At 32.9% G+C, this 24,505-nt stretch overlaps 2 protein-coding genes across 3 annotated transcripts in view; one reads left to right on the forward strand and one right to left on the reverse strand.

The window, feature by feature from the left end:
• The window catches only part of LOC143915452 (uncharacterized), a 668,062-nt gene that overhangs the window by 8,207 nt on the left and 635,350 nt on the right, over positions 1-24,505 (forward strand). The window lies entirely within an intron of this gene.
• Positions 7,491-24,505, reverse strand: part of lft (Limb expression 1 family member lowfat) — a 53,818-nt gene continuing 36,803 nt past the window's right edge. The window contains exons 2-5 of one of the 2 annotated variants that reach the window (XM_077436318.1): positions 16,230-16,423; positions 12,809-12,972; positions 10,987-11,177; positions 8,055-8,931 (exon numbers count right to left, since the gene is read on the reverse strand). In XM_077436318.1, coding sequence (XP_077292444.1) covers positions 8,571-8,931; positions 10,987-11,177; positions 12,809-12,972; positions 16,230-16,314 — 801 coding nt within the window. In that variant the 5' untranslated portion in view covers positions 16,315-16,423 and the 3' untranslated portion in view covers positions 8,055-8,570. Of the gene's footprint in view, positions 8,932-10,986; positions 11,178-12,808; positions 12,973-16,229; positions 16,424-24,505 lie in introns of both variants that reach the window. The other variant, XM_077436317.1, reaches the window with a different exon arrangement.

Here is a 24,505-nt window from a genome sequence, read left to right on the forward strand (position 1 = left end):
AAAATGCATAATATTATGTCATAAAAGTAATAAAATTATCTACAAAAAGCAGTCGCCAATACGTTTTGCGCTTATCGCAAAATAATAACGACGGTTATAAAATTATACGCATATATGTATGCAGATATACACACATACATATACACACGCATATAAATTGCACTCCGCATAAAAAATGTGCTAAAACGATGACAATCGATACCGTTGGATAGGCTTCTTTCATGCGAATTTTTCTGATATTTAAAATTCATAATTTCGCGGACGAGGAGGGTGGGGTAATCACGCGGAACGATCATCGTGATTATTTTTTGATCAATATTATTAACAGTTCTCGGAAGCATTCAAATTTTTGCGCCTTATTATCCAAAAATGTCGCTTACACACATGTTAAAGCCTGATTTTGATTTTCTCGGAAAATATTGCAGAATACATATGTACATGTGTATATATATATATATATATATATATATATATATATATATATATATATATATATATATATATATATATATACATATTTTCAAATGCAGTAAACTTCGGCGAAAGATTGTCATCGTGGTACGGCTTAATTATAAGTTGAATGTATACATTGGCGTGATTTAAACTGTACAATGTTGATGATTGCGCAAACGCGTCACATTAACGTACATTATGGCGTAATATTACGCCCCGTCTTTCAAACGCATTATCGTTTTTTGAGCCTGTAGAGACGCTGCATGCGAATATGATACATCTTTTGCCGTATCTCTATCGTAAACATATTAATTTTATGATTATTTTCAAGTGGAATGGATATTCAACGGAAATTAATGACGGTTCAATGCAATAATACAACTCACGATAACAATGTAATTGCAAGTAATATTTTCCGTTGAGGAAATTTTGCGAAATGTTATCGATGCCGTGCATTATTTTGTTGATTTTTTTTATAATAATATGTTTTATTTGTTTATTTTTGAGGTATATGAAAAAAGTTTATCGGTGCCTAATCCTGTACGTGGGTCGCCTGAGGCTGTCCGTTTTTCTGCCTGTCGTTAATCGATATTATATTTTAATCACAATAATTATTATGACAGTGTAAGTTGCTGCTGACCGGTGGCATAAGGTCCAGTCTTTCCACTCCTTTTTTCCGCCCTTCCTTCAATTTGTAAGTCAATTATAATACGTACATCCGTTGAAGGGTGCAGCACCGAAATTACTACACGGTAAAATGTCTAAAAATATGTTTTTCAATGATTTTTCATTGAAATATAACCTAAGAATACCGAACAGTAGTACAAATAGTCATAGAAAGTCATTGAAATTCTGTAATACTGCCAATAAACGAGGTACATATATGACCAATTTGGGATTTTACAAATCAATCAAATTCATGTTTGAATTACTCCAGTTGAAATATTGAGTTTGACTTCGATATTCATTTTGATAATATAAAGAGAAAAATACTTGATGAATGGTGTTTGGAAATTTGTTTTAATTCGCTTGAACCACAGCTTGCGAATGTTAAGTGTAGCGTTACCATAATATGTAGTATTTAAACTAGAAACGATTTCCTTAAGCGCAATCTAATATAAGGTTGATTTTAAATGGATTTTCGGAACGGAAAATGTCATTTAAATTGACATTAAATCCAGACCAGTCAATTGCTGGATGTATTCACGATATTTTAACAGTCTTGTATGTAAATTTTGTAACATTAAAAACTCATTTCATGAAACATAAATATAAACTTAATAAAAATTTTATCTCAATGTCAAATCATGCGTAGGTGTGTGTAGTTAATTTGTAGATAAAGAAGTTTTTTTTAAGAACAAAAATGGTTTTGTATGTATGTTCTAAATTAGCATTCATAACAATACATATATATAAATGAAATTGAATATTAAAAATACTAATAATATAATAATATAAATTCAAATTTACCGACATTTACCACCTGATAATTATGGGTCGTAGTTTAAGGCTGTTTAAATCTTTGTACATATATATTATCTGTATGTATGTACTTGAAATCTAAATATTCAATATTATAATATGCCTGTTTTTATTTGCTTGAAAATAGTAAATTATTTATTTTTATTATCATTTGCTAAGAACTTTATTAAACTTAGCTTCCTATATAAGCTACTACTTTGAATCTCTTCTATCTTCAACCTATACTTTTCTGTACTATAATATTAGTGTTAAATGAAAGAGATTCCATTACAGAACATAAAAATTCAACTAGCTTGTATATGTATATGTATCGAATTTCATTATTTTATTTTTTTATTTTTTATTTTATTTATTATCTATTATAAGATCCTATTTTATTTTGTGTATTTAGTAGATATATTTTTAAGGGCGTATATCCTGCTTTATTTTTGATATGGACACATGGGTGAAAAAGTACAGTGATTTTGGAGTTTCAATTTTATAAACCAGCAGCATAGATCAATGGTTAGTATGTAATGCTTTTAATTGTGTGGTCACGGGTTCAATTCCTGGTAGTGCTGCTGACCATACCTTGGATTTTTTTGATCCAAGTTTATCTGATTTCATTTAAACGGTTCCAACAAATTGGCAACCCTGTCCTATTTCTAACAAAGTTCGAGTTTACAGTATCTCGAATTTATAAAATGCTCCAAGTTTGTGTATAATTTGGCTTTAAAATTACTCTTTAATGGTTTATCTATGATTGTAATTGGCAAGGAAGACGCAATATCATTTCAGCGCATTTGGAATACTTTGGATCTAGATTTGTTCTAATAAATTATGACAATTGTTTTGTACCCAAGCTATCTACTGCATATAAAAGATCTCATGGATGGTTTTATCTCGTCAATGTGGATAGTTAAAAAGTCTCAGGCGGCGAACGCAAGCGCTAGGTGGCGAGCATCGGGAGTGTCGTAAAATTTGCATTTTATCGATGGGTCCGTCGACCGCTTTTTTGCATTGTGCATAAGGATGCACATGGTCGAAGGTCCATCTTTTTTTCGCGAGATCGAACGACCTCGAGATCATTTTTAAAAATACTACCAAACGGTCATCTTTTAAAAATTTCACCGCGGGCACCGATTCTACCGCGCCCGCATAATATCAATCTCAATATACACCAGTGCATAAGTAGATTACTTTTTCATATGTATTACTTTTGTTGCTATGTAGGGCTGCCATTTGAAGTGCTTAGACCAATTCGAAGGAGTAGGAAATTCAATGTGGATTTCAATGAAACGGAATCCTCAGATATTTTGATCCCTATTTTCCGATGTCTAGGAAATATTTCAACATACCTAATGGAATGGTTAGAATTTTTGATGGAATTACATCTATATTCTTTCACCGTTTGATTAGTGTGATCGTTAATCAATTTCACTTTTTAGACCCTGTGTCATTCATTGGCAAATTTTCGAGCTTGTTATTTGTACCTTTTCTGAATTTGTTCAATTGTACCTAAGTCACTTTTTAGATTTTTTTTTCACTTATAAAAAAAATCTGTATTTGATTTATCTCGTAATTTATTTATTTATTTATTTAATAGTTTTGGACCATTGTGGCATTACAGGAAGAACCTAATGCGCCACAAAGGCCTACATTAGAAAAAGATATAAAAACATGATATAAAAACAAGTAAACTGTAAATAAAGGAAAAAAGCAAAAGCAGAAAACATGGTAAAATAAAATAATAAAAAAAAATTAGCAAAAGGAAAATAATACATCATTCAGAGAGAAAAAAAAATAACAAAAGTGTAAAAATTAAAAATAAAATCCATTAATCCCATTCTTTGTTTACACTGAACAAAATTAAAATAGTATATAAAAATATACAAAGGAGAAAGAAAAAGTAAAATAAAATAAAACAAAATATAAATAAAAATAAAATCACAGCGAGGCCCAAATGGAAGAGAGTAGATTAAGATTCCACTCATTCATCACATTCAAATTAAGAAAGTAATGATGAGCGCAGGTTACCAGATAAATATGTTAAAATAATATCCGATAATCTACGCTCCCCAAGGTGGAAAATATCACATTCAGGGACAGCAGCAACGATTTCATTGAGAAGTCGAATAGCTCTTGGAATAGGAGCCATTCGAAAAAGAACTGTGCGAGCAGCAGGTAAAACCATCAAATGATTATGTCTACCACGAACATAATTATTAGGGACATAAAGTCCCAACTGTTCCAGCAACAACGGGCATGACGTATTACCACGCAATAGCTGGAGAACGAAACGAATTAACGAGAAGTTTCTCCGAAGTTCAAGGGAATTATACCCAAGCATGCCCAAAAGGAAAGGAGTAGGATAAAGATATGGGTAGTACCCACACTCTTTCTTATAAAGAAAACGAAGAAATGCTTTTTGCACTTTTTCTATAATAAGAGAGTAGTTTGCTTCATGCGGATTCCACACAATTGCATTATACTCTAGCTTACTTCTAACAAGCGAGTTGAAAAGCAAGCGAGAAGACAAGGGGTATTATAGCCATCTACTGATAAATTAAGGTCTTTCTAGCATGAAGGCTTTCATAATACTTCTTTTATACTTAATTTACCCTTAGCACTTATTGTTTCAAACTTCGTTGAGTGCATTGTTTATGTATGTATGTAAGACTTGGAATTCAAAATTCATATATTATTACTAGAGGTAGGATAGCCAAGGGGCCGCTCATTGTTGCATTGTTGTAAATCCTTTGTAAAAAAGGTTCGGCAAACCTTTAACAATGCATTTACAACATTTGAACAATACGCGGTACCTTCTGGGTCCGGGCTTTAATTATTACTAAAAACCTTTCTTCTACAAACAAGGTGGTATTTTTTTTTATTTTAAAACAGTATTCATTCACCTAAATGAACTCATTTTTAATATCATTCGTCTCTGTATCTTAACTTTAACTAGTCTAGCACGAATTAAAGTAGGGAAGACATAAATTTAATTTAATTTTTGGAAGCCATGCATTTGAAAAGAAGTGACAGGAGCGTTTTGTCGACAGGGCAACGACCCACATAATATATTTCTTTGTAATTGAACAGGTGGTTCTTATGAGATGCTTTTGTGTTTGCATTCATTCGAGAGGACACACAGACGCGCTTGTAGGTATGTACGAGGACAAAAATGCCACCGTCGAAAAGTATGACGATTTCGGGAATGTCAAAAGGTCACAAACGCCGTTTAAACGGACGACGATTATGTTGGCATTTTATCCCCGATGCTTCTTTTGAGGGACACCGATGACGGCTGAAAAATTCCGCACATATTGAAAACAAGCCAATCTACTCCACCAATTAGATACAATGTCCGTTCTGGGAGATGGCGCAGATAGCAAAAGCGACATGTTTATACACGCGATAGATTTTCAGTGCGGCGTATAAACGGGAGGTTGTGAAACGCTGCGAATTTTTCAACTCGATTTTTTCCACCGACCGAATAAAATTAAAATGAACAGCACACAATAAAACATTGCCGAATTTGTCGATTTCGTATTCGATTCGTGTATTTTCGACAACAGTGTTGCCCGGCGAAAGGTTTTATCACGGCGATACATTGTCGTCAATAGCCAACAGCGAGCCGAAGTAAAGGGCACTTCAGATTTTCTTATCGAACATTTTTATAAGACATTTAAGATGTCCGTGTGCATGTGTGTTGTGGTGTGTGCAAAGTGGCGGTTGTTGAACTTTCAAAGTGAGTAAACTTGACGAGCCGACGGAAACAACTTTTCACGGGGCGTCCATTGTTCTTTTCGAGTTTTTGGACGCGATCGGTTTTTGTGTGTGCGCGCCGAAAACCGGAAAATTATACTGGACTACTGTGAGAAAATTGAAATGTACCTACCTATTATACGCACAAATATGCGACAGAACGACAAATGCAATGCGAGTGTTTATACGTCGATGATTCTTAAACTTTTCGAGATGATTTTCCTTCTGGAGTTTTCTTTAGGGGTGCCTTTCAACAACGTTCTTAAACCGTCTCAACTTATAAGCATTAAAAGTTCTCCTTTTTTATTTTTATATAGGCTATCATTATCTATAATACATACATATGCAATTTTTTTGTATTTCCCAAAGCCCATGATATGGTATATCAAATTCGGAAGCCTAATAAGAACTGTGGATTTGCATAGCGGACTAGTATAAGTAAATGTGTAGTTCAAAAAGCTAATCAACATGAAATAATCAAGCGAGCCGAAATAACTATGTATATTCCATTTTGCGTTAAATTTGAATCATTAATTTTTTATTGGTTGAAAATATGTATGTTATGTAACCATGTAGTTACATATCTATATTTTTTATTCATATAAATTGTATGCGTAAATTAGATTATTTTTCTATTCCGTAGCCTCAATTTTCAGTTCAAAGTGACTGTTATATGGATTGAAATTCCATTTTTGAATTATGTACATATATGTAGGTATTTGGATGTGGATTTTGGTTATTTTATATAATATATGTGTAAAGTAATCAAAGGATGAAATGAGTAAAGGTTCGAAATAATAATGGTGGCAGTTTTTTTCATGTAATTTTATTTATTAATTATTGACTTGTTTATTTGCATCTGAAGAATATAAAACACAAATAAAAGTTTTTTTCAATTCAAAGAAGCTTTCGTTATATATTATGTGTAAAAAAGTATAAAAAGTATACACATATATATATATATATATATATATATATATATATATATATATATATATATATATATATATATATATATATATATATATAAATATATAATATAACATGTAAGATGACAATAACAACTCAAGAAATGCAACATCTATATATAAAATTATAAATTGTTCACACGAAAGCATTACAATGTATATATTTTTATTATGACTTGCCTATAATAATTCAATTGTACTTGATGTTTCCAAAATGCGTATGAAAATATAACTTTTTTTATTTTATTTTAAATGAAGATTGTAATCCAATGTTGTAAAATAAAAACAATAGTAAACACAAAAAAAAAACATTATTTTTGACAAGTACATGAGATCATTGAAATCTTCTAATGCCGTATATAAAATTATCAAACAAATTCAATTTATTTTTTATTTATTAAATTATATTTAAACTAAATTACTTAATATATTTATATTGCAATTGATATATCAACATACTAGCTTACTGGTTATGTAGAATAGTAATAATAACTAAAAAAAAAAACACAATCTATAATTACTATACATATTAAATAAAATTGAATGGTGTACAATTATTTATTATTTGATGAAAAATTTTACGTTGTTATGATAAAAAAAAATGTAAATGAGAGCTTTCTGTTGAATATTTTGAACAAAGCATAATATAATAATAATTAACACCTTACAGTTGACTTAACATTTATTCTAAACTAACTTATAATAGATTATCACTTTATCAGATTTCTTTATCTGTAAGACGTATTTACAATAATAGTTAATTTTTTTCATTATTATATATCTGACTAACGTTGTTCTATTGTTTATTCAAATTGCAATGAGGATTGGTTGTTTTATTTTTTTGGAAAAATATAATGACATGAAAATTGGATTTTAATTAAAACAGTATCAAAAATACCAACACAGATTTCGTTTATTTTTTATTCTCAAATTTAATATGCAGTACGATAGATACAAGCATTCGCCACAGCCAAACAAATTTTCACGAATTGTTTGTTTTTTTTCTTGTAATATTTTTTTATTAATTTACACTCACGTTATTTTTTTTCTAAATCTTTACATAATAACATTACATAATAATCTAAATTTTGTATCACATTCATTAATCGAAACTTTAAAATTTTGTCAAATAACTATATCACTTTTGTTTTTATTTTATATTGATTTAATTTAATATTGATATTTATTATGTTCTTCAAAGCTTTAGGCATTTAAATAACTGTATTTTGATTGTTTCAATATAAGATAATTAAATTGACAAATTTCGAGCGATTGATAACTGAAAAAAATTACAATAATACACATTTTCTAAATAAGGTTCAGATATTAAAAGAAATTGACTATTTACACATACCGTATGTACATATATGTATTTTTTTATTTTGATATCATTATCTATTTTTTTTTAAATAATCTATTTTTTACGAAGTTATTATCTTCACTTTATTAACTATTTATTATTGTTTTTATGAATACATTCATACGTGTGTATTAAAATGATAATATTGTATAATATAAATGAGAATATTTCAATATTCAAAATTATCTTTTTGATGTATAAGTTCAAATCTCCCATTTCGAAAATAAGATGCCTACAATTCTTTACAAATATTCCAATTTTTTTAAGTATGCATGAATATTCAATTTAATATATATATATATATATATATATATATATATATATATATATATATATATATATATGCACATACAGGATGTATACATAACCACATAAAATGATAAAGAGAAACTAGTAGCTCAATCAAAACATGAGAAAAATCATACTAGGTTTTTGTTTTGAGTACAAACGAATATATAATATATGTCAATTTTTTTCAATATGTAATCGCTCGAATAGTATCAACACAAGTATGTATGTGACGATGTAATGGCACATGTTGGGAGAGGAAATATCGGTACTATTCACGTGTTGCCAGCCGCGCTTAGTTGGGCATGAGCCAGCATCAAAATGTCCTTCTTCTCCTTGGGAAAACGCAGCTCCCTGCCTGCGAGCCTCGCTGTACGTAGTTCGCGCTCCGCTCTGGCAAGCTCGCGAGCCAAAGCGCCCGCAGCTTCCCTTTCGCGAGCCGTCCAATCGAGAGCCATCTGAGCACGCATGTCGTCGTCCAGTGCGCGATTCGAATAGTGGGCGACCACCTCTTGTCGAGAACATTGCCGCTCTCTCATCGCTTTCAGGGACCCGTTCCAGTGCAACAGCTGAAAAACTGTCATCAGCTCCTGAAACTCGAGCATCGTGCGCCCCTTGTTCGTCTCCAACATGAACCTGAAATCAAACAACAGAACACTTCGTTAGAATCTCTTTTATATGTCATTTATTTACATACATACATATATTATACATATAAAAATCTTCGTTCAGTGAATAAGTATTTCTCAGTGTGATGGGTCATAAAATCAATTTTTCATTTTGCAAAAAAAAGTATAAAGAAAAAATCAATGAATCGAAAATCATATTTAAAACTGAATATAAGAAGCTTGCTTTTATACGTACATACATGTTAGCTAGAAGAATAGACGAAAGTTGGACAAAATAAGTACGCGAGAGAATGTAAAAAGGTGAAGGAAAGGCCGCACGGAAGATGAGTGGATGAAACTAGAAAGATGTGTGGAGTGAGATGAATGAGAGTTGCGCAAAATAGAAGGATGTTGGAGAGGTCTCCATCCCAGCAATGGATGGTGAATGGCTGTAAACGATGATGATGATCACTATAAGGCGGTCGATGGATGCTTTTCAAATGAAAATAAAACAAAAAAACATGATTTTTTTTAAGGAATTGACAATAGTGAACCATTTTTTGTGCGAAAAGCATGCATCCAACGCCTACCTCTGATGATGATGATATATGTATGTATATATGTAGATACTAAAAATACTCATGAAACGTAGGTCTACTATGCAAAATCACGCTGAAACATAAATATATTCTGTCTGGAGTGCCTTCCTTCCATATCATATGAATTGAATCAATAAAAAATAACTTTAGGTAATAATGGAGAAAATAGTTGTAAATATAATATGCACATGTACATATGAGCCGTTATATTTATTTATAAGTGGGGGAAGTCCAATTTTTAGTTCATAAAACGCTATTTTTGTCTGACTTAATTCACAAATTGTTATCACTTATTTTAATTTGATATGTACAGAATCTCGGAAAAGCAGAATAAACGTATTATATGCCACCAGTATTTTTAAATATTGTTAAACGTTAATTTTATTTAATGTTTTGCGAGATATTTCTCGAAATGAAAACAAGTTGACTTATGCCACTTTCAATTCTAACGGCTCATATATATGTATGTATGTAGGTAAACGTGTCTATCAAGAACGAGAACGCATTTTACACGGTTTAATTTTTCTTACCATAGATCTAATCTAATCTATGTATGTATGTACTTCTAGACTGTTGAAACTGTGATTTTCATCATTGAGTAGGTTGTTGAAAATGAGATTAAAATTCAAAAGTTCATCCAAATTATAGATCTGCAATTAGCTGCTAGACCATTTTGCCATTAGATAATGACGATGTAGAATGTATGAAGCGGTGGCGAGTTCAAAAAGGCTTTAATGTATAAAAACCTTTTAGAATGATTACATTTGCGAAGGTTCTTAACCTCTCATTAAATATAGACTTTCAGCGAAACTCGATTTCGCAGAATCCGATACGGAGAAGTCTCCCTGACGATTCCCATTGGTTGTCAGAGCAAAAAAACCGAACGAAACAAAAAGAAAATATCAGCGAAAGCTCGATCTCACGGCGAATCGGTTATTCGATATGCGTTTCATTAGGTACGTGTTGCACATACATAGTTAATGGTTTCACATTGAGATTTATCACGTACGGTCATTGTTTGCATTATATACCTACATACATACATACAACACCGCACAGAATGGCGTGAGAAAATCAACCAACATGGCGACCCTCACCAAAACCGAAATTCAACGGAAAATAGCACCATACTGAGCAACCAATAAAGTCAAACTTTTACAAAGCTATCACTTGCACAATCAGAGCTAACGATGCAGTCGTCATCCGGTTGCAAAACGCATTCGTCGTCGTAAAAAAACTGTAATCATTACACAAATGCGAAACGACACGTTGAGCGACAGTTTTACTACGAAGACCTCTCTATGGAAGTCGAACGTGTTAAAAAGAACTCGACGTTCAATTAAATGTACTTGATATGGGATCGGTCAGTTCAAACTAGTATCACCGGTTGCTTACTTACAATATTTATACTCGTTGACACTTTGATGCAAGTCTACGTAGATACATAGTTGCTTTAAATTGTTTTTATACTGTTCAAGACTCACCTAAAAGCTCCAATTCCAGTGTTCGGACTGTCGGCTTCTTCGGAGCCACCTTTGAAGCTCGCCCGAGCTTCCGCAACGGCTTTTTCTATAAAATCATCACTTATACGTCGACTAGGATGCTCATTGAATACGCTATTCATTAGTGCAATTTTCGCTGCACTTCTTCTCGCTTCCGCTTTCGTCGGACAATTCTGAAACGTTAAAAAATAACTTATGTTAACAATAAAAATTATGGCTATTGTTTATTCTGTATAACGTGGATTTTCAACTAGTAGTTCGTGGATCTATAGATAGTTCGTAAAATACTACAAGCTGTTTTCGCCAAGTTGCCAATCATATATATAGAATATGTTGCCAATAGAAAAGAAGAGATTAGGAAAACTTTCCAGTATTAAAAATGTGTTTTATATTTATTTGAGCTGAAATACAATATTTTAAATAAATTTTAAAAAGAGATTTTGACCTGAACCACGGATTCACAATACTTTTTTTCTAATATTAACTGTATCAAAGATGCTATCTAACCAAAACTGAACTCATTAATCCTAGAACATAAAACTATATTTAAAAAATGCTGAAAAATTCTGATGTTCCTTGAAATAAGCCAATTGTGCAGACTAATTGTCTGATGAGTGGCTTGCGCGGTGTTAAGACCAAACTCACGAAAGGGTACTCAGGGCGAAAACACACATAGTGGTATGGGACGTCATGTGTCCTTGGCTTCCAGCTGTGGAGGTCGCACGTCTTTGCATATCCATATGTAACCGATAAGTTTCTCCTACATTTCTTCAAATATGGGATTCGCCGTTATCGATTACTGTCAAGCAAGGATAAAATATCACTGAAAGCACTCCAGGGGGTGACTTTTGGTATACCATGTATATGGACTAGGGGTGCTACGTTTTTTTTGCATGTTTAAAAGTATCTAAAAAAAACAAGCCGTTTTTGCCCTTATTCTACTGTTCGCTTTAAAGCGAGCAGTCCGTTCGGTTTTGGTGACATTATCCTCACTCCCAACTCGGTTCATCAACTCTTGTCTGATGCAGCTCCGGATGCACCTGGATACGATCGCCGTCATCCGGCAGGGTTATATATATATAGTGAGTGCGGTTTGGCTAGTCGTTACGGGCAGTGCCCACGTCCGATGTAAGTCCTACTCCCGATTCAGATCATCAGCTCCGGATGATCTTGGAGACGATCTCCCTCATCCGACGAATAAATATTCAATATAACAGCGTTACGACCTTTTTCTTTGTGTTTTAACCCTTTCTGTACACTATACACAATCGCTGCCACCGCAGCGGAGAAGCCCTGACGTATTTTAATGCTCTCATTCAAGATGTATGCTTATATTGACATATGTAGGTTTGACAGTGATCGATAACGGTGATTCCCATATTTGAAGAAATGTTGGAGAAATAAACATTGACAATGACATGAAGACACTGCTATAACAGCTGGAGTCTATCTAGACGTGCCGTACCGTACAACTCAATGTGTGCTGGAGAGAATATTGACTGCGTTTTAAACATTCTGAGAAAAGATCCGTGCCGTGCCATGCATTTGACTAGCATAGAGATCCTTAAGGCAACAAAAGTTTAAGAATCGTCGCTGTAAAAGTTGACCCGCGATAAAAGTCTAAAAGTGTAAATTAACGTCACTTGTGTATGTTTTGCTTTCGGTTTCGAGTTTAACGACCGATAAACAAACAATTCAATATGAAACGTGACATTATAATCGACATTGAATATTTACTTTTCATTATAATGGCAGCTGATTGTGGATGTGTCCAAGATATACATAATTTGGGTGTGGGCCTAACCTGGAAGCTTCCGAAGCAAGACCCCCCAGGGAGCGTGACGTAGCAGATGTAAGGCTGCGCAGTCGCCGGAACAGACTCATATATCACCACAGCCCCGTTTCTCAAGTCGGCTCCTTTCGCCTGCTTCATTTGCCAAAACTCCTGCAGAGCCTCCACCACGTTCACTGTCCAAACAAACAAACAATTAGCCTTTAAAAATACAATCAAGTTACAGTTCAATATCATCCAGTTAATAAATCAGATCATCATACACAGTGGGTCATATTTTGGTCGATTATACTACCTATAAATATATAAGTATATAGTAGTGGGTCAAGATTTAGGCAAAAAATATCTCGAAGAGGAAAAATACGCCATTTGAAAGTCAATTTCCTGAGTACTAAGAAATTCTAAAATTTTATTTATGAATGAAATATGATTAAAATTTTAAACATAAAGGCTTAAAATACACATGAATTTTTTTATTTTTTAAATGAAAGTGATATACATTTTATTTTTATTTACATACATATTTTTACATACATACATATATACAAATATACCAGGAAGGCTTAACAGGTAAACCCCAAATGCAACTTCCTGGTCCACATAATTATTACATAGATACATGTAAATCTTGTTATATATACATACATCCGATGTTACTAAATAGATAAAATTGAACGATGACGAATCAATGCTTACAATGACTATGATTTTGAGTCTAAATAACGAAGATGAAATTGTAAGATATGTATGTACATATGTATTCGGAAAATTATAGATTTTTCCGATAAAAATATTCGTTATGGAGATGTTTTACTTTTTTTAAATATTTATTTAGAACATATGCACATACGTACATATGTATGGAAATAAATTATTACGACGAAGAATATTTAATTTTCAGTGAATATATGTACATATTATATTATACCTATATATGTATTTGTATGTTAAATAACACAATAAAGCGATTTATTGTGTTATTAAAGGTACATAAACATGCTGTAAAGCTTTTGACAACATACATAAATTGGCATATCATGAAATGTAACTACTTGCATTTAATAATATAATATATTGAATTTAATTCTTAAAAGCATATAAAATAATGTGTTTAGTGAAAAGATACACGACTATTAAACTGATGGAATTCTGAATATAATATAATACATATAAAGTTTTAAACATACATACATATGTTTTCTCATGCTGTGGGTATATTGTATCAATGAAGCTAAATATATGTATGTATATACCTACATACGTTCATATAAGAATTTATTTAAATTTCAAATTGATGTATTTAAAAAAATACCTGCATAATAATAGATGTAGATACATATAAAGGAAATAGTTTTGATAAGAATAAGGCGTTGATTTTTTATGCTATAGAAAGATAAAGCGCTTGCTCGGATAGATGACGACGATGATGATGATGATGATGATGATGGACTGCACGAGACGGCCTCAAGTATGCGAACGTACGAGAGTTGAATACCCGCTCCATATAAACAGTACGGAGAACCGTGCAAAAAAGTTCGCATACATACACTACGACTACACACACTATCGATTGATAGACTCGTGTCACCGAGAGCTTTTAATCCCTTCTAATATATATATACATACATATAAATATAATATAAAATACATATACATACATACATACATAAATCAGTTTTTACGATGGAGAACAACTCACACGATCTATAGAAATAATTGCAACCGGAAATGTTGCAATACTAAGCTATTTCTTAACACTCTTTTATTTAGTACTATTTTCTTGTATACCTGCTTTTATATACATACATATATACATATGTAAGTTGTGATCCATTTACTACATAGCTCAATGAGTTGTCCAATTCCCGTACTAGGAATTACGATACTAATAAGTGTGAATTTTTTAAAATATTTAGAAGAAAATCGAAATAGGGTATGTTGTATTATATTACTGTCGAAATTTATCGTCTACGATAGCTTTCAAGATCAGCGTATTCGCGCATTGAAAGGTTAATAAACTTGGTATCACATAAATACATAACTATCTCCAGTTTTAATTGGGGTGCACTTAACTTGAAAAGGATGTACATATGTGAGGAGGGGGTTGGGCGAGAGATATCATGGTAAATTGCGATATTTCCATCTGTTACTGTTTCTAATCGACATTTTACAACGGGCATAAAGTTCTTGAATTGCAAGTTTATGACTCTTTTAATGAACCAATACCATGTATGCACCTCTCCATCGCATTCTCTTTCTGGAGATGCTGCTTGATTAGGGAGCGCGAAATTGCAAATTGAGCATTTGAGCAATGCCATTCGCGGGCAGTTGGTTTGCGCGGATTCCTCGCACGTAATTTATAAATATTAGAGACGAGAATTAAAAGCAGACAGAGAAATTTTCATATTGATTGAATGTATATAACATTTTTCATCTGATTTGATTCAACTCATAGGTAGATAAATGATACATACATATGTACATATTTCCCAAATTTTATTTTTATTATACACAATATTTCAATTTTCTTCCTAAATCCTAAATTTTAGAAAACGAGAGAGAATAGTAAAAGCTTATTAATGATGATGAAACAGATGGCAATAAAATGGAAAATATGTATAACGTAGTACCTATACGTAGTTGAAATTATACATATGTATAATTTCAACTACTATAGGAAGAGTTCTTAAGTAGGTATTACATGTACTTCCTGTTCGTATGTAACTTAAATTTGTTACCAATGTAACTTAAATATGCATAGTATATAGACAACAGTATGGCTCGGTGGTTTCGTTTATGTTTAGCACCAAGAGATTACCGGGTTCGATCCCGTGCTAATCTTTAATACTGCTGGTCAGACTCCCAAGTCAATCGTTTCCTATCAGAGTTTGAATATCTGAATTTGATTTATGTACAATATGTAAAAATTTATGTACAAGTCTAAATCCATAGATGCCTCTATGGATTAATTAATTAATTAATTGATTTTTAATTCAGCCTCTCGAAATACAACGACTAATGTAATAAAAAATGCTGAATTTTTGTAATTAATTGTTTAGGAAGGCGCATTGGGATTTACCTGTTAGACCTTTCTGGTATATATCTATGTAAAATAAAAAATAAAATATGATAATGGTGGTGATAAATAATATTATTGAATTTAATCAAAGCTATGAGTACTTATACTCAATTTATTTGATTAGTGGATTCAAATATTTCAAGAAAAATACATACATATGTGTGGTAACTGAATACGATAATATGAACAGAGAGGAAGAGTTCTGAAGTACTTTCTGTTAATTAAAAAAATAACATAATGGCGTCGAACTAATCAATAGCATACAAGTAATTGAAGTTGAGCTACGAATTAAGCATATCGAAGTACAAAATACATTTGGAGCATATCGACATTGGACTGACATATATATCATACCTCTGTATCCTATATCTTCGTAGAGGCCGATCTGCGGCGTAGCAGCAGGTGCACACTCCCATCGGGGATCCGGATACACCATCATCGTAGCTGCTTTCTTTTTATTTATTTTTTTTAATTAAAAACACACTCAACACGATATCACGACAATACTCCACATTTTTGTCTCCACATCACTCCCATCGACAGCTTTCCTAATAATTCAACTCAACATTACAATTTGGCGGACACATGTATGAAGAGATAAATAAGAAGACAAGCATATAAGTTTACCAATTGTCGCAATAATTCAACCGCAAAGTTTCTTTGTCTCGATACGGGCAAATTGTTTGTCGTCTTGTAGGCGAGAGTTACGACACTGTCTTTGTCGACGGTTTGATGTTAACCCTCTGGACGGTGAGTGGTTTGTCGTTAACCCTCAAAAGCACAAAGACGCGGTCGTAACTCTGCCGCAATAAATAAACTAAATAACGTAACGTATGTACGAGTTTGAAAGGAAACGAGTCGAAAATTTGCATTTCAATTCGGCCGTAACGAACGCGAGTTATTCAACGCGGTTTGATTTAAGAACGACGACGCACTTTTGTACGATTTTAATTAAGACCACTTCGTATACATCATGACAATGTCGAGGACCTGCTCGCCATTGTCAGACCCTTGCAAAATTTTCTCAATTATCTCATATGGAACGCACGAAATAATTGGCCTTTAAAACTCTTCAACTTATTTTATTCAATAAAACTTTCTAACAAAGATTTATAACAACTAGTTTTCATACGAAAAAAAACAAACCAATTCTAATTTGTTAACATAAAATAAATAACACACTTTCGCTTTAATTACAACCAGTTTTTTATTAATAAAAATCTAATAGCATTGTACTTATTTGTGTGCAAACTTTCCAACTTAAATGCCGGATATGCACATACAAAAACAGTAGAATGTTTAATTATTATGTACGGATATATCGTGCATAACTGAGTATATTAAGAATGCAGTTTAATTAAAATTGTTACATTCTATAATAATAGAATCGATTCTCAAAACTTGGTCCGCGAAATCAAACGAAGAATTGCCTTTAAACTGACTTTATCGTTATATTCCACAGTAATTGTATGTATAGCAGGAAATTCAATATGTGTATTAAATTTTCGATTGAAAGTTTTAAAAGGACTGGTCTAAGATATCACCGGCGGACACCGGGCTTAATCAGTGTGCAGATCGTGTCCACCAATCGTACCAGACGCGGCGACAACTGAACAAATCCGTGACCGGAATCTATTGCAGCTATTATGTATATGTACATATACATATAATACATGCACTTGCCGCAGGTTTAAACGAACACGAACGTCAAAAAATAGATATTATTAACACGCTATAGAAGTAGGGGGAGTCTATTTTAAGTTTATGGTGTGGCAAATTTGTGTCGAAGACTATGCAAGTTCGAACTTGCCCCTTTGTAAGGGGAAAATGAACGAGATGATGTTGCATTAAAAATCGACTTGAGAATTACAAAAAAAAAGGAACAAAATAAAGTGAAGAATATATTTGTGCTCTCGAAGGAACACAAAGAAACGGAAACGGTGGTCTTCAGAGAGCAAATAGCGTAAAAACTGGAGAATCTTCTTTGGAAGCCTTCCGTGCATTGGCAGACTGGAGAGCCTGTTTGCAACCTTCGGCTCAAGAGCGTTTTAATTACTTAAAATAAAATTTTCAACCACAGTATTAGTCCTCACAATATAATTGAATAGTTCAATTTATATTATAATTTTATTTTAAGGAAGTCATCGTCAAATTCAAGGAATGAAAAGTAAAACAAACAAAAAAAGATCAATAAAACATGAAACAAGTAGGCATTTATAGTAGGTATAAGTAATTAGTAGTTGAACACATGTCAAATATATTAAATGCGTCAGAGTGATCCTAGCTTTACAAACATATTGAATTTATATTTGTTTTCCAATAAACAAAAAAAGGAATAGTTCAATATTAAATAAGTGCCGAAATAAAAATAAATTTCCGTAAGGATTTATAATTATAGGAAAACCAAAAAAAAATCGATTCCTCTAACAATGCGGATGTATTATTTTGTAGAATTAATTTATTCATTAAATAAATAGTGTATGGTAAATGGCTAAAAAAGTGCCTAATAGTATTCAAGAATGTGTAGGAAAGCTCAAATAGAATTTGCAGAATACAATTGAAAGTGGATTGGAGAACTTTTCACAGAGTATAAACGATGATAAAATTAAACTATTGTCAGGTGAAAATTTCTAGAGACTATAAGTCTGGGTATGCATTAAATTTTAGCATCCTCTCACAGCTATGTATCCACATGGTTTACTCGTAGACATCGCGACATTGCGATTGGATAAGTTGTCGAACGTCAATTAGCGGCGAAGAGTCCTCGGAGACAAAGGTGTCGATTCAGAGGCCGATGGTTGAGGATGGCTTACACAAGTGGTGATTAATGAAGTGGGAGCTTATAGAGGCAGAGCGGTACTAGCCGCATGTCTAATCGCTAAACGAGAAGGCAAACCAGTAACGCAATCTGCTGACTTATGTTGCCGCCGCAGCCACCGTCGCATACTCCTGGACCACTCCAGGGAAACTCCGTTATACACCTTCCGCTTTTACTTTTTATTTCTACCATTATTTGCCATATCACAGGCTTCTTATAGCATAGGCAATCAATATTATTTTCTCACTATAAACCTATCTCCGGTCGAATTTTATTTATACAATATTATCCAATGTTTCTTAAGTATTTATTCATATGTTGCTACCGCTGTTCACTTATTTTCAATATCCTTCAATTTATTTGGATTTGATAGAATTGAAAAACTCAACTATCTGGGATCCAAATAAAAATATTTGAATTATATGAACAATAAATAAAAATTCATATAGAATTGAAATACTGGAAATATCAAACTTGTCTGAAATTTACATTTTATATGAAAATATTGCTTCTGCACAGAAAATAGAAGCATTTATTGTAATCATTATTCTTGATCAGAGTTTTATAGATTTAACCCTAAAATGGACTTTTCATGTTTTAAATAGTATTTTATGTACTTTCAACCATATTCAGAATCAATATGACAGTTCTAGGCTCTAGACTGACTAGGTTCTAGACTGTGTGAATGTGTAAGTGTCCCGACCTCGATCAGATGCTAAATGAATCTCGCGGCACGTTGTGCGGCGGGCAAAGTGATCCTCTTGAAGTGCGGGAGGGCCGGTACACCCTGACGAGTCCATATACGGCCCTCCTCCGAGTGCACTGGAGAAGAGAGTCGTGATTCGTTTTGACTTACTCTAAATGCTCTAGCTCTAGCGCAAGTGCTCTCAAACTTTTTCTACTAGCAACTACATATATAACTGTAATATGACATGAACACATAAGTGGTACTGAAACCTATTGATAGCTTAAATTTTTGTTTGGAAGATGGAAGGTTTAATATTCGTGTTCTAACAATCAATTGAGAATGGTTGATGTATGTATGTATGTATATAAAGTGTACCACATGGTGAGTTAAATCGCACGATTCACTCCAGACACGTCTACAATACACACTAACCTACACACATACACACTAACCTACAAAATGCAAGTAGTCTATAAATTGCAGCGTTGCAATGTTAAATTCACTCAGTAATAATTATATATTGATAAATTAGGAATTGTTCGGAGTGACGGTGCAGCTAACGAATGCGTATCCATTTATTCATAAGACCGGCTCTCAGGCTAAAGCTTTCAAGCTAAAAGCGATACGTTAACCTATATATCGGCAAAGAGCTGTCAGACGCACACCGACACAAACCCAATTGAAAAACCTTTCAACGAAAAGTGCACGTGCAATTTTCAAAAATATCTTCGGGTACATAACAATGCATGTGAAAATGTGTGAGACAGGTTTAAGGATGCCCGTTCGTCGATGTCTCCTTAAGAATTTACGCATTATTTTTTGTACTCGGCTGCGTATTAAAATTAATCTTGATAACAAATGTGCTGTGTTTTTTACTTCAATAAAATTCATGGATTCTAAAGTTGAGAAGAATAGATAAATATTCAAAATTTGATATTTATTATTTGAAAGTATTTGTCAAGTGTGTATTTTCTTTGGAAAAAGGATGAAAAGCGATACACGAAGAGTAACTAACTGGCGGAGTGGTTGTATTGAGGGTAACGAGATCGCAAATAACTAAGATATATCGACGGGCAGGCCGAACCGGGAAAAAAACGATAAATTACGAGTTGGGCTTAATGAAAGAAACGGTTGACAGCTTATAACCGAAATGCAGATTTACGGTCCAATTCGAAGAGCTTATAACTTTGGCTGAAGGCGGACTCGGGAGAGTCAAGTCCAAACAATCGATTTTTCTCACGATGCGCTTTCTTTCAAGCTCGCATTCTATATAAACAAGCAGGGGAGAGCCCCCTGAGGAGGGAAGCAATCAAATCAACCGAAATTATCACGATGGAAATCACAAAATTACTTGATTGGAAAGAAGACCTCTTCTTATCTCGTTTCAATATAACGAAAAAAAAAATGTGGCACAAAACAATAAAGGTAACGCGCCGTGTTTAAATCTGTATTATATTAAACGAGTTGCACACATCATCTATCTATCCATCTATCGAACGTATAATTTATTTAATTATTGTTGTTGCCATTTATTAAAATAACAGCGTAAAAAAGCGTCATATCAGACGGAAACATCTGTATTGAAGTAGGTGGAGTGCATGCAAAGATTTCACGATACTATTATTTTACAGCACAAAGAAACTTTCTGAAGATTTTCCTACCTATTCTTGTTTGTATAGTCTTTTGATTACATTATTATGCAAATTAAGCTAATTATTTAAACAATGGAATGTACTCATCTACTTTATATTACGTACATACATATAAATACGAATGTATGATATTTATTGCGTGGTATTCAACCAATCAAATACATATTGTCAAATGTGAATTGTTTTCAATCTTAAACCAGCATTTGATAATTGGTTTTAGTTTCATTTTAAACTGAAGGGTTTTTAAAGCTAATTGAAAGTCTGGAAAATTAAATCAATACCCATATACAGCGTAGTGCACTGGTAGAGCTATTGTATACCAGTAGATAAGTCCCGGCCAAAAATGTTGCTAGCGAGGTCTTGTGGTTATTATAAAAACACAGATCGATCGTCTCCTATTAGAATTTTCCGATTTTTCTAGCTTAATTGTTAAAACGAATCCAATAAATCGGTATCCTCCCCTCCACTTTCTAGCATCTCAAATTTGTTAAATCTTATAAAAGCTACCTACATAATGTAGTTCTCGCAAATTTTCTGTTTATAAAAAATTCGTTGATTGTTCATAGGTGTCTCTATTTGTCCTGTTATGTTTGAAAAATTGATACTATTTATGTATAAAAATAAAATTAATCATTTATGTATGTCGCATTTGGGTAATTCTTGTCATGGCACATATGATGTACGTATGTTTGTAAAATAAAATAAAGTAAAAACATTAGTTTTAATATCTAGACTTTTCATACTATCAATATTGGAAATAGAAAACAACTATTAAAATGATTTCATTCATTTTCATCCCAAATTGTCGAGATAAACGGATGCTATACTGAATAAATTACATTAAAATTGAATTTTTAAATTGACATTTTTAAATAGAAAAGATTATATTCAAATTATATTATACAGAATATTCGTTTGAAATATAAAAAAATGCTGAGACAAAAGGGTACCGGAACGCAGTTCCACAGCGTTACGTGGGAAAAAAAGCCCTGATTATATGTATTGCTCATTTGCGACCATATTATCCTATCGATTTTGTTGAAACCCAAACTCAATGTCTTCAAAAAATCCAAGCCTTTTTACAAACCTCCTTTACGTTTCACACAGTCTGCGTCTAAGACGTCATTTTTTATCTCTTATTGAAGTAACTGGTATTTCAGTAACTGTCAACATTAAGAAGAAGAATTCGAACAAATTTAGAGAAACTTACAAGAGGTTTCACCCTTCAATCAATAATATTATATTATATGAATAATAAGAATCAAAACTTATTTCGAAAATACTTTAACATTCAGAATATGTATACATACATACATATGTATAAGAGCTTTTATAACTGTTATGTAGATTTTCCAATATTCTATTTACATTAAAGATAATCGAAAATATTTCCGATGACAATCATTCCGATGGAAAATTTGGCAATGATCTTAGCTATGAAACAATCAATTTCAAGGACACACACACATGTACAAAGGGAGGAGTAGGAACAAGACTGGGAGCGGTCATGCGAGGGGGCGTTATTTACGCTGTTGTCCAACGTTGTCGGCGGTGCCGGCGATGGTTTATTGATCGCACGACTCCGCATGATTTAAGAGGTCACCGGGACCATAAATTTGATGTCATACTCGGGTACTTTCGAATAGAGAGACCGGATGCGTGTCCCGGGCCCGGTCTCACTCGGCCCGGCCCCGGCCCCCCGAAACCGGTTATTTGCCAAAATAACTAGATTATTAGGTGGGTATAGCGGGCCGGGTATATATATTATATATAGGTATAAATGTTGGTAATGGTGTGTGTGTATATATGTGTGTGTGTGTCTGTCCACATCCACAGAGGTGCAATATTCATGAGCGGAGTCCGCTGCAACCACACGCGCGCGATCCGGTTGAACGCTCTCGCCCACTGCAGATGCTGCGAAACTAGCGGACACACATTCGCTGCAACACCCAGACGCTTTTGTCAATTCGATTTGTCCAATCTTACGGTCGGTCGTTGTTCTAATGTGACACATGGGTGTATAGACCTGGTCTGCTCTGATCTGGCGGCTCTAACGCGTTTCATAGAAGGTTAAAAGTTCGGTGAACTTTTTTATGTTTGATTTTTATTTTTGCGTTTTTGTATGACGTTTTATTGCATTCAAATTATACTCGTAAAGCTTATGCTCGATAAATATTTTGGCAAGCTGCTGTTTTAGGGGATGAAAATTTAAATACTTCTATAGAAATTATTTTATAAAATACTAATGTACTAATGTATATTAGTAATTATTTTGAAATAAATTTTTATTTGAATTTTCGAAACAAAAGGGGGACTATCTTCTCGATTTTAATGATTCTAGTAGGTACTTCAAATCACCCAAATCTGTCTGGGCAATTCATGGAAAATCTTTGTCAAACTAAAAATTGAAAGAAAAAATAAACCGAAGTTAATAAAATAAAGATTGATGTGAAAATTGTCGACAAAAGGTGTTTGCAAAAAAAAGCTTGACCGTCATAAATCCAAAACTTCTAATCCATTATTTAAAAATATTTTATATCTTCGAAAATACTGGCTGTTAGTTTGTTCCTCCGACGATTGGCTGAATAAAAAATTGTCTCGATAAATTGTACAACTGTAATAAGTAGATACCTACCTATATTGTAATAGTAATATGATTCTAATTGATCTTATTTAAAGGGTTGCCTAATTTAATCGGTCATATGTTCATAAGAAGTTAAAATAATATATACATGAATATAATATGATTATTTATTCTACTTTGATATGCCACTAATCAAATATTATTAAAAATTTACCTTCTTAGGATATTACATTTTAATAACAAAAGCAAATATTAAGTCATTATACAATAGAATTAGTTACATGTAACTTTGAATAGACCGCAACAGTGTCTCGTCTGTTTCAAATTACAGAATCGACAATACACCTTTTATGCATCGTTTGTCTTCGTCGCATCGATTTTAACATAATAATAAGTTGTTGAAAATGCGTAATAAATTGTCGAAAGGGTCCCGTCGCCAGAGAGCATATCGCCCCCAATATCAATGAATCCCAAACATGAACAGTCTCTTTGTAAGCGAAAAACGACAGCGACAACCCTTAAAATAAAGATAAATCACAACGATGTACATACGTTCGCCAAGTGAAAAAAAATGAAATAAGACAGCTTTAAAATTTTGCGAACGCGTCGTTAGCCTTGATGGAAGTTATGACGCCCGTTTATAGTTTCATTAAATCCAACCATTGCATCGTAAAAGATTTTTCTTTTTCGCGTTACATTATTATTATTATAAAACATCGAACGCGTGCGTATGTGTGTATTATATATGTGCGGATAAAAAAAAGGTTATAAATCCCCTTCGCAAAATATCGTGCCGCCGGGTGCAAAATCTTGTCGAGCTCGCGTGAGCCGATCGACACACACACCTATTCGACGACGAGAGCGATTTTCGCGAATCGAAAAAGCGTG

Source organism: Arctopsyche grandis, chromosome 8 (assembly GCF_051622035.1).
Source record: "Arctopsyche grandis isolate Sample6627 chromosome 8, ASM5162203v2, whole genome shotgun sequence".
Classification (NCBI taxonomy): Eukaryota; Metazoa; Arthropoda; class Insecta; order Trichoptera; family Hydropsychidae; genus Arctopsyche; species Arctopsyche grandis.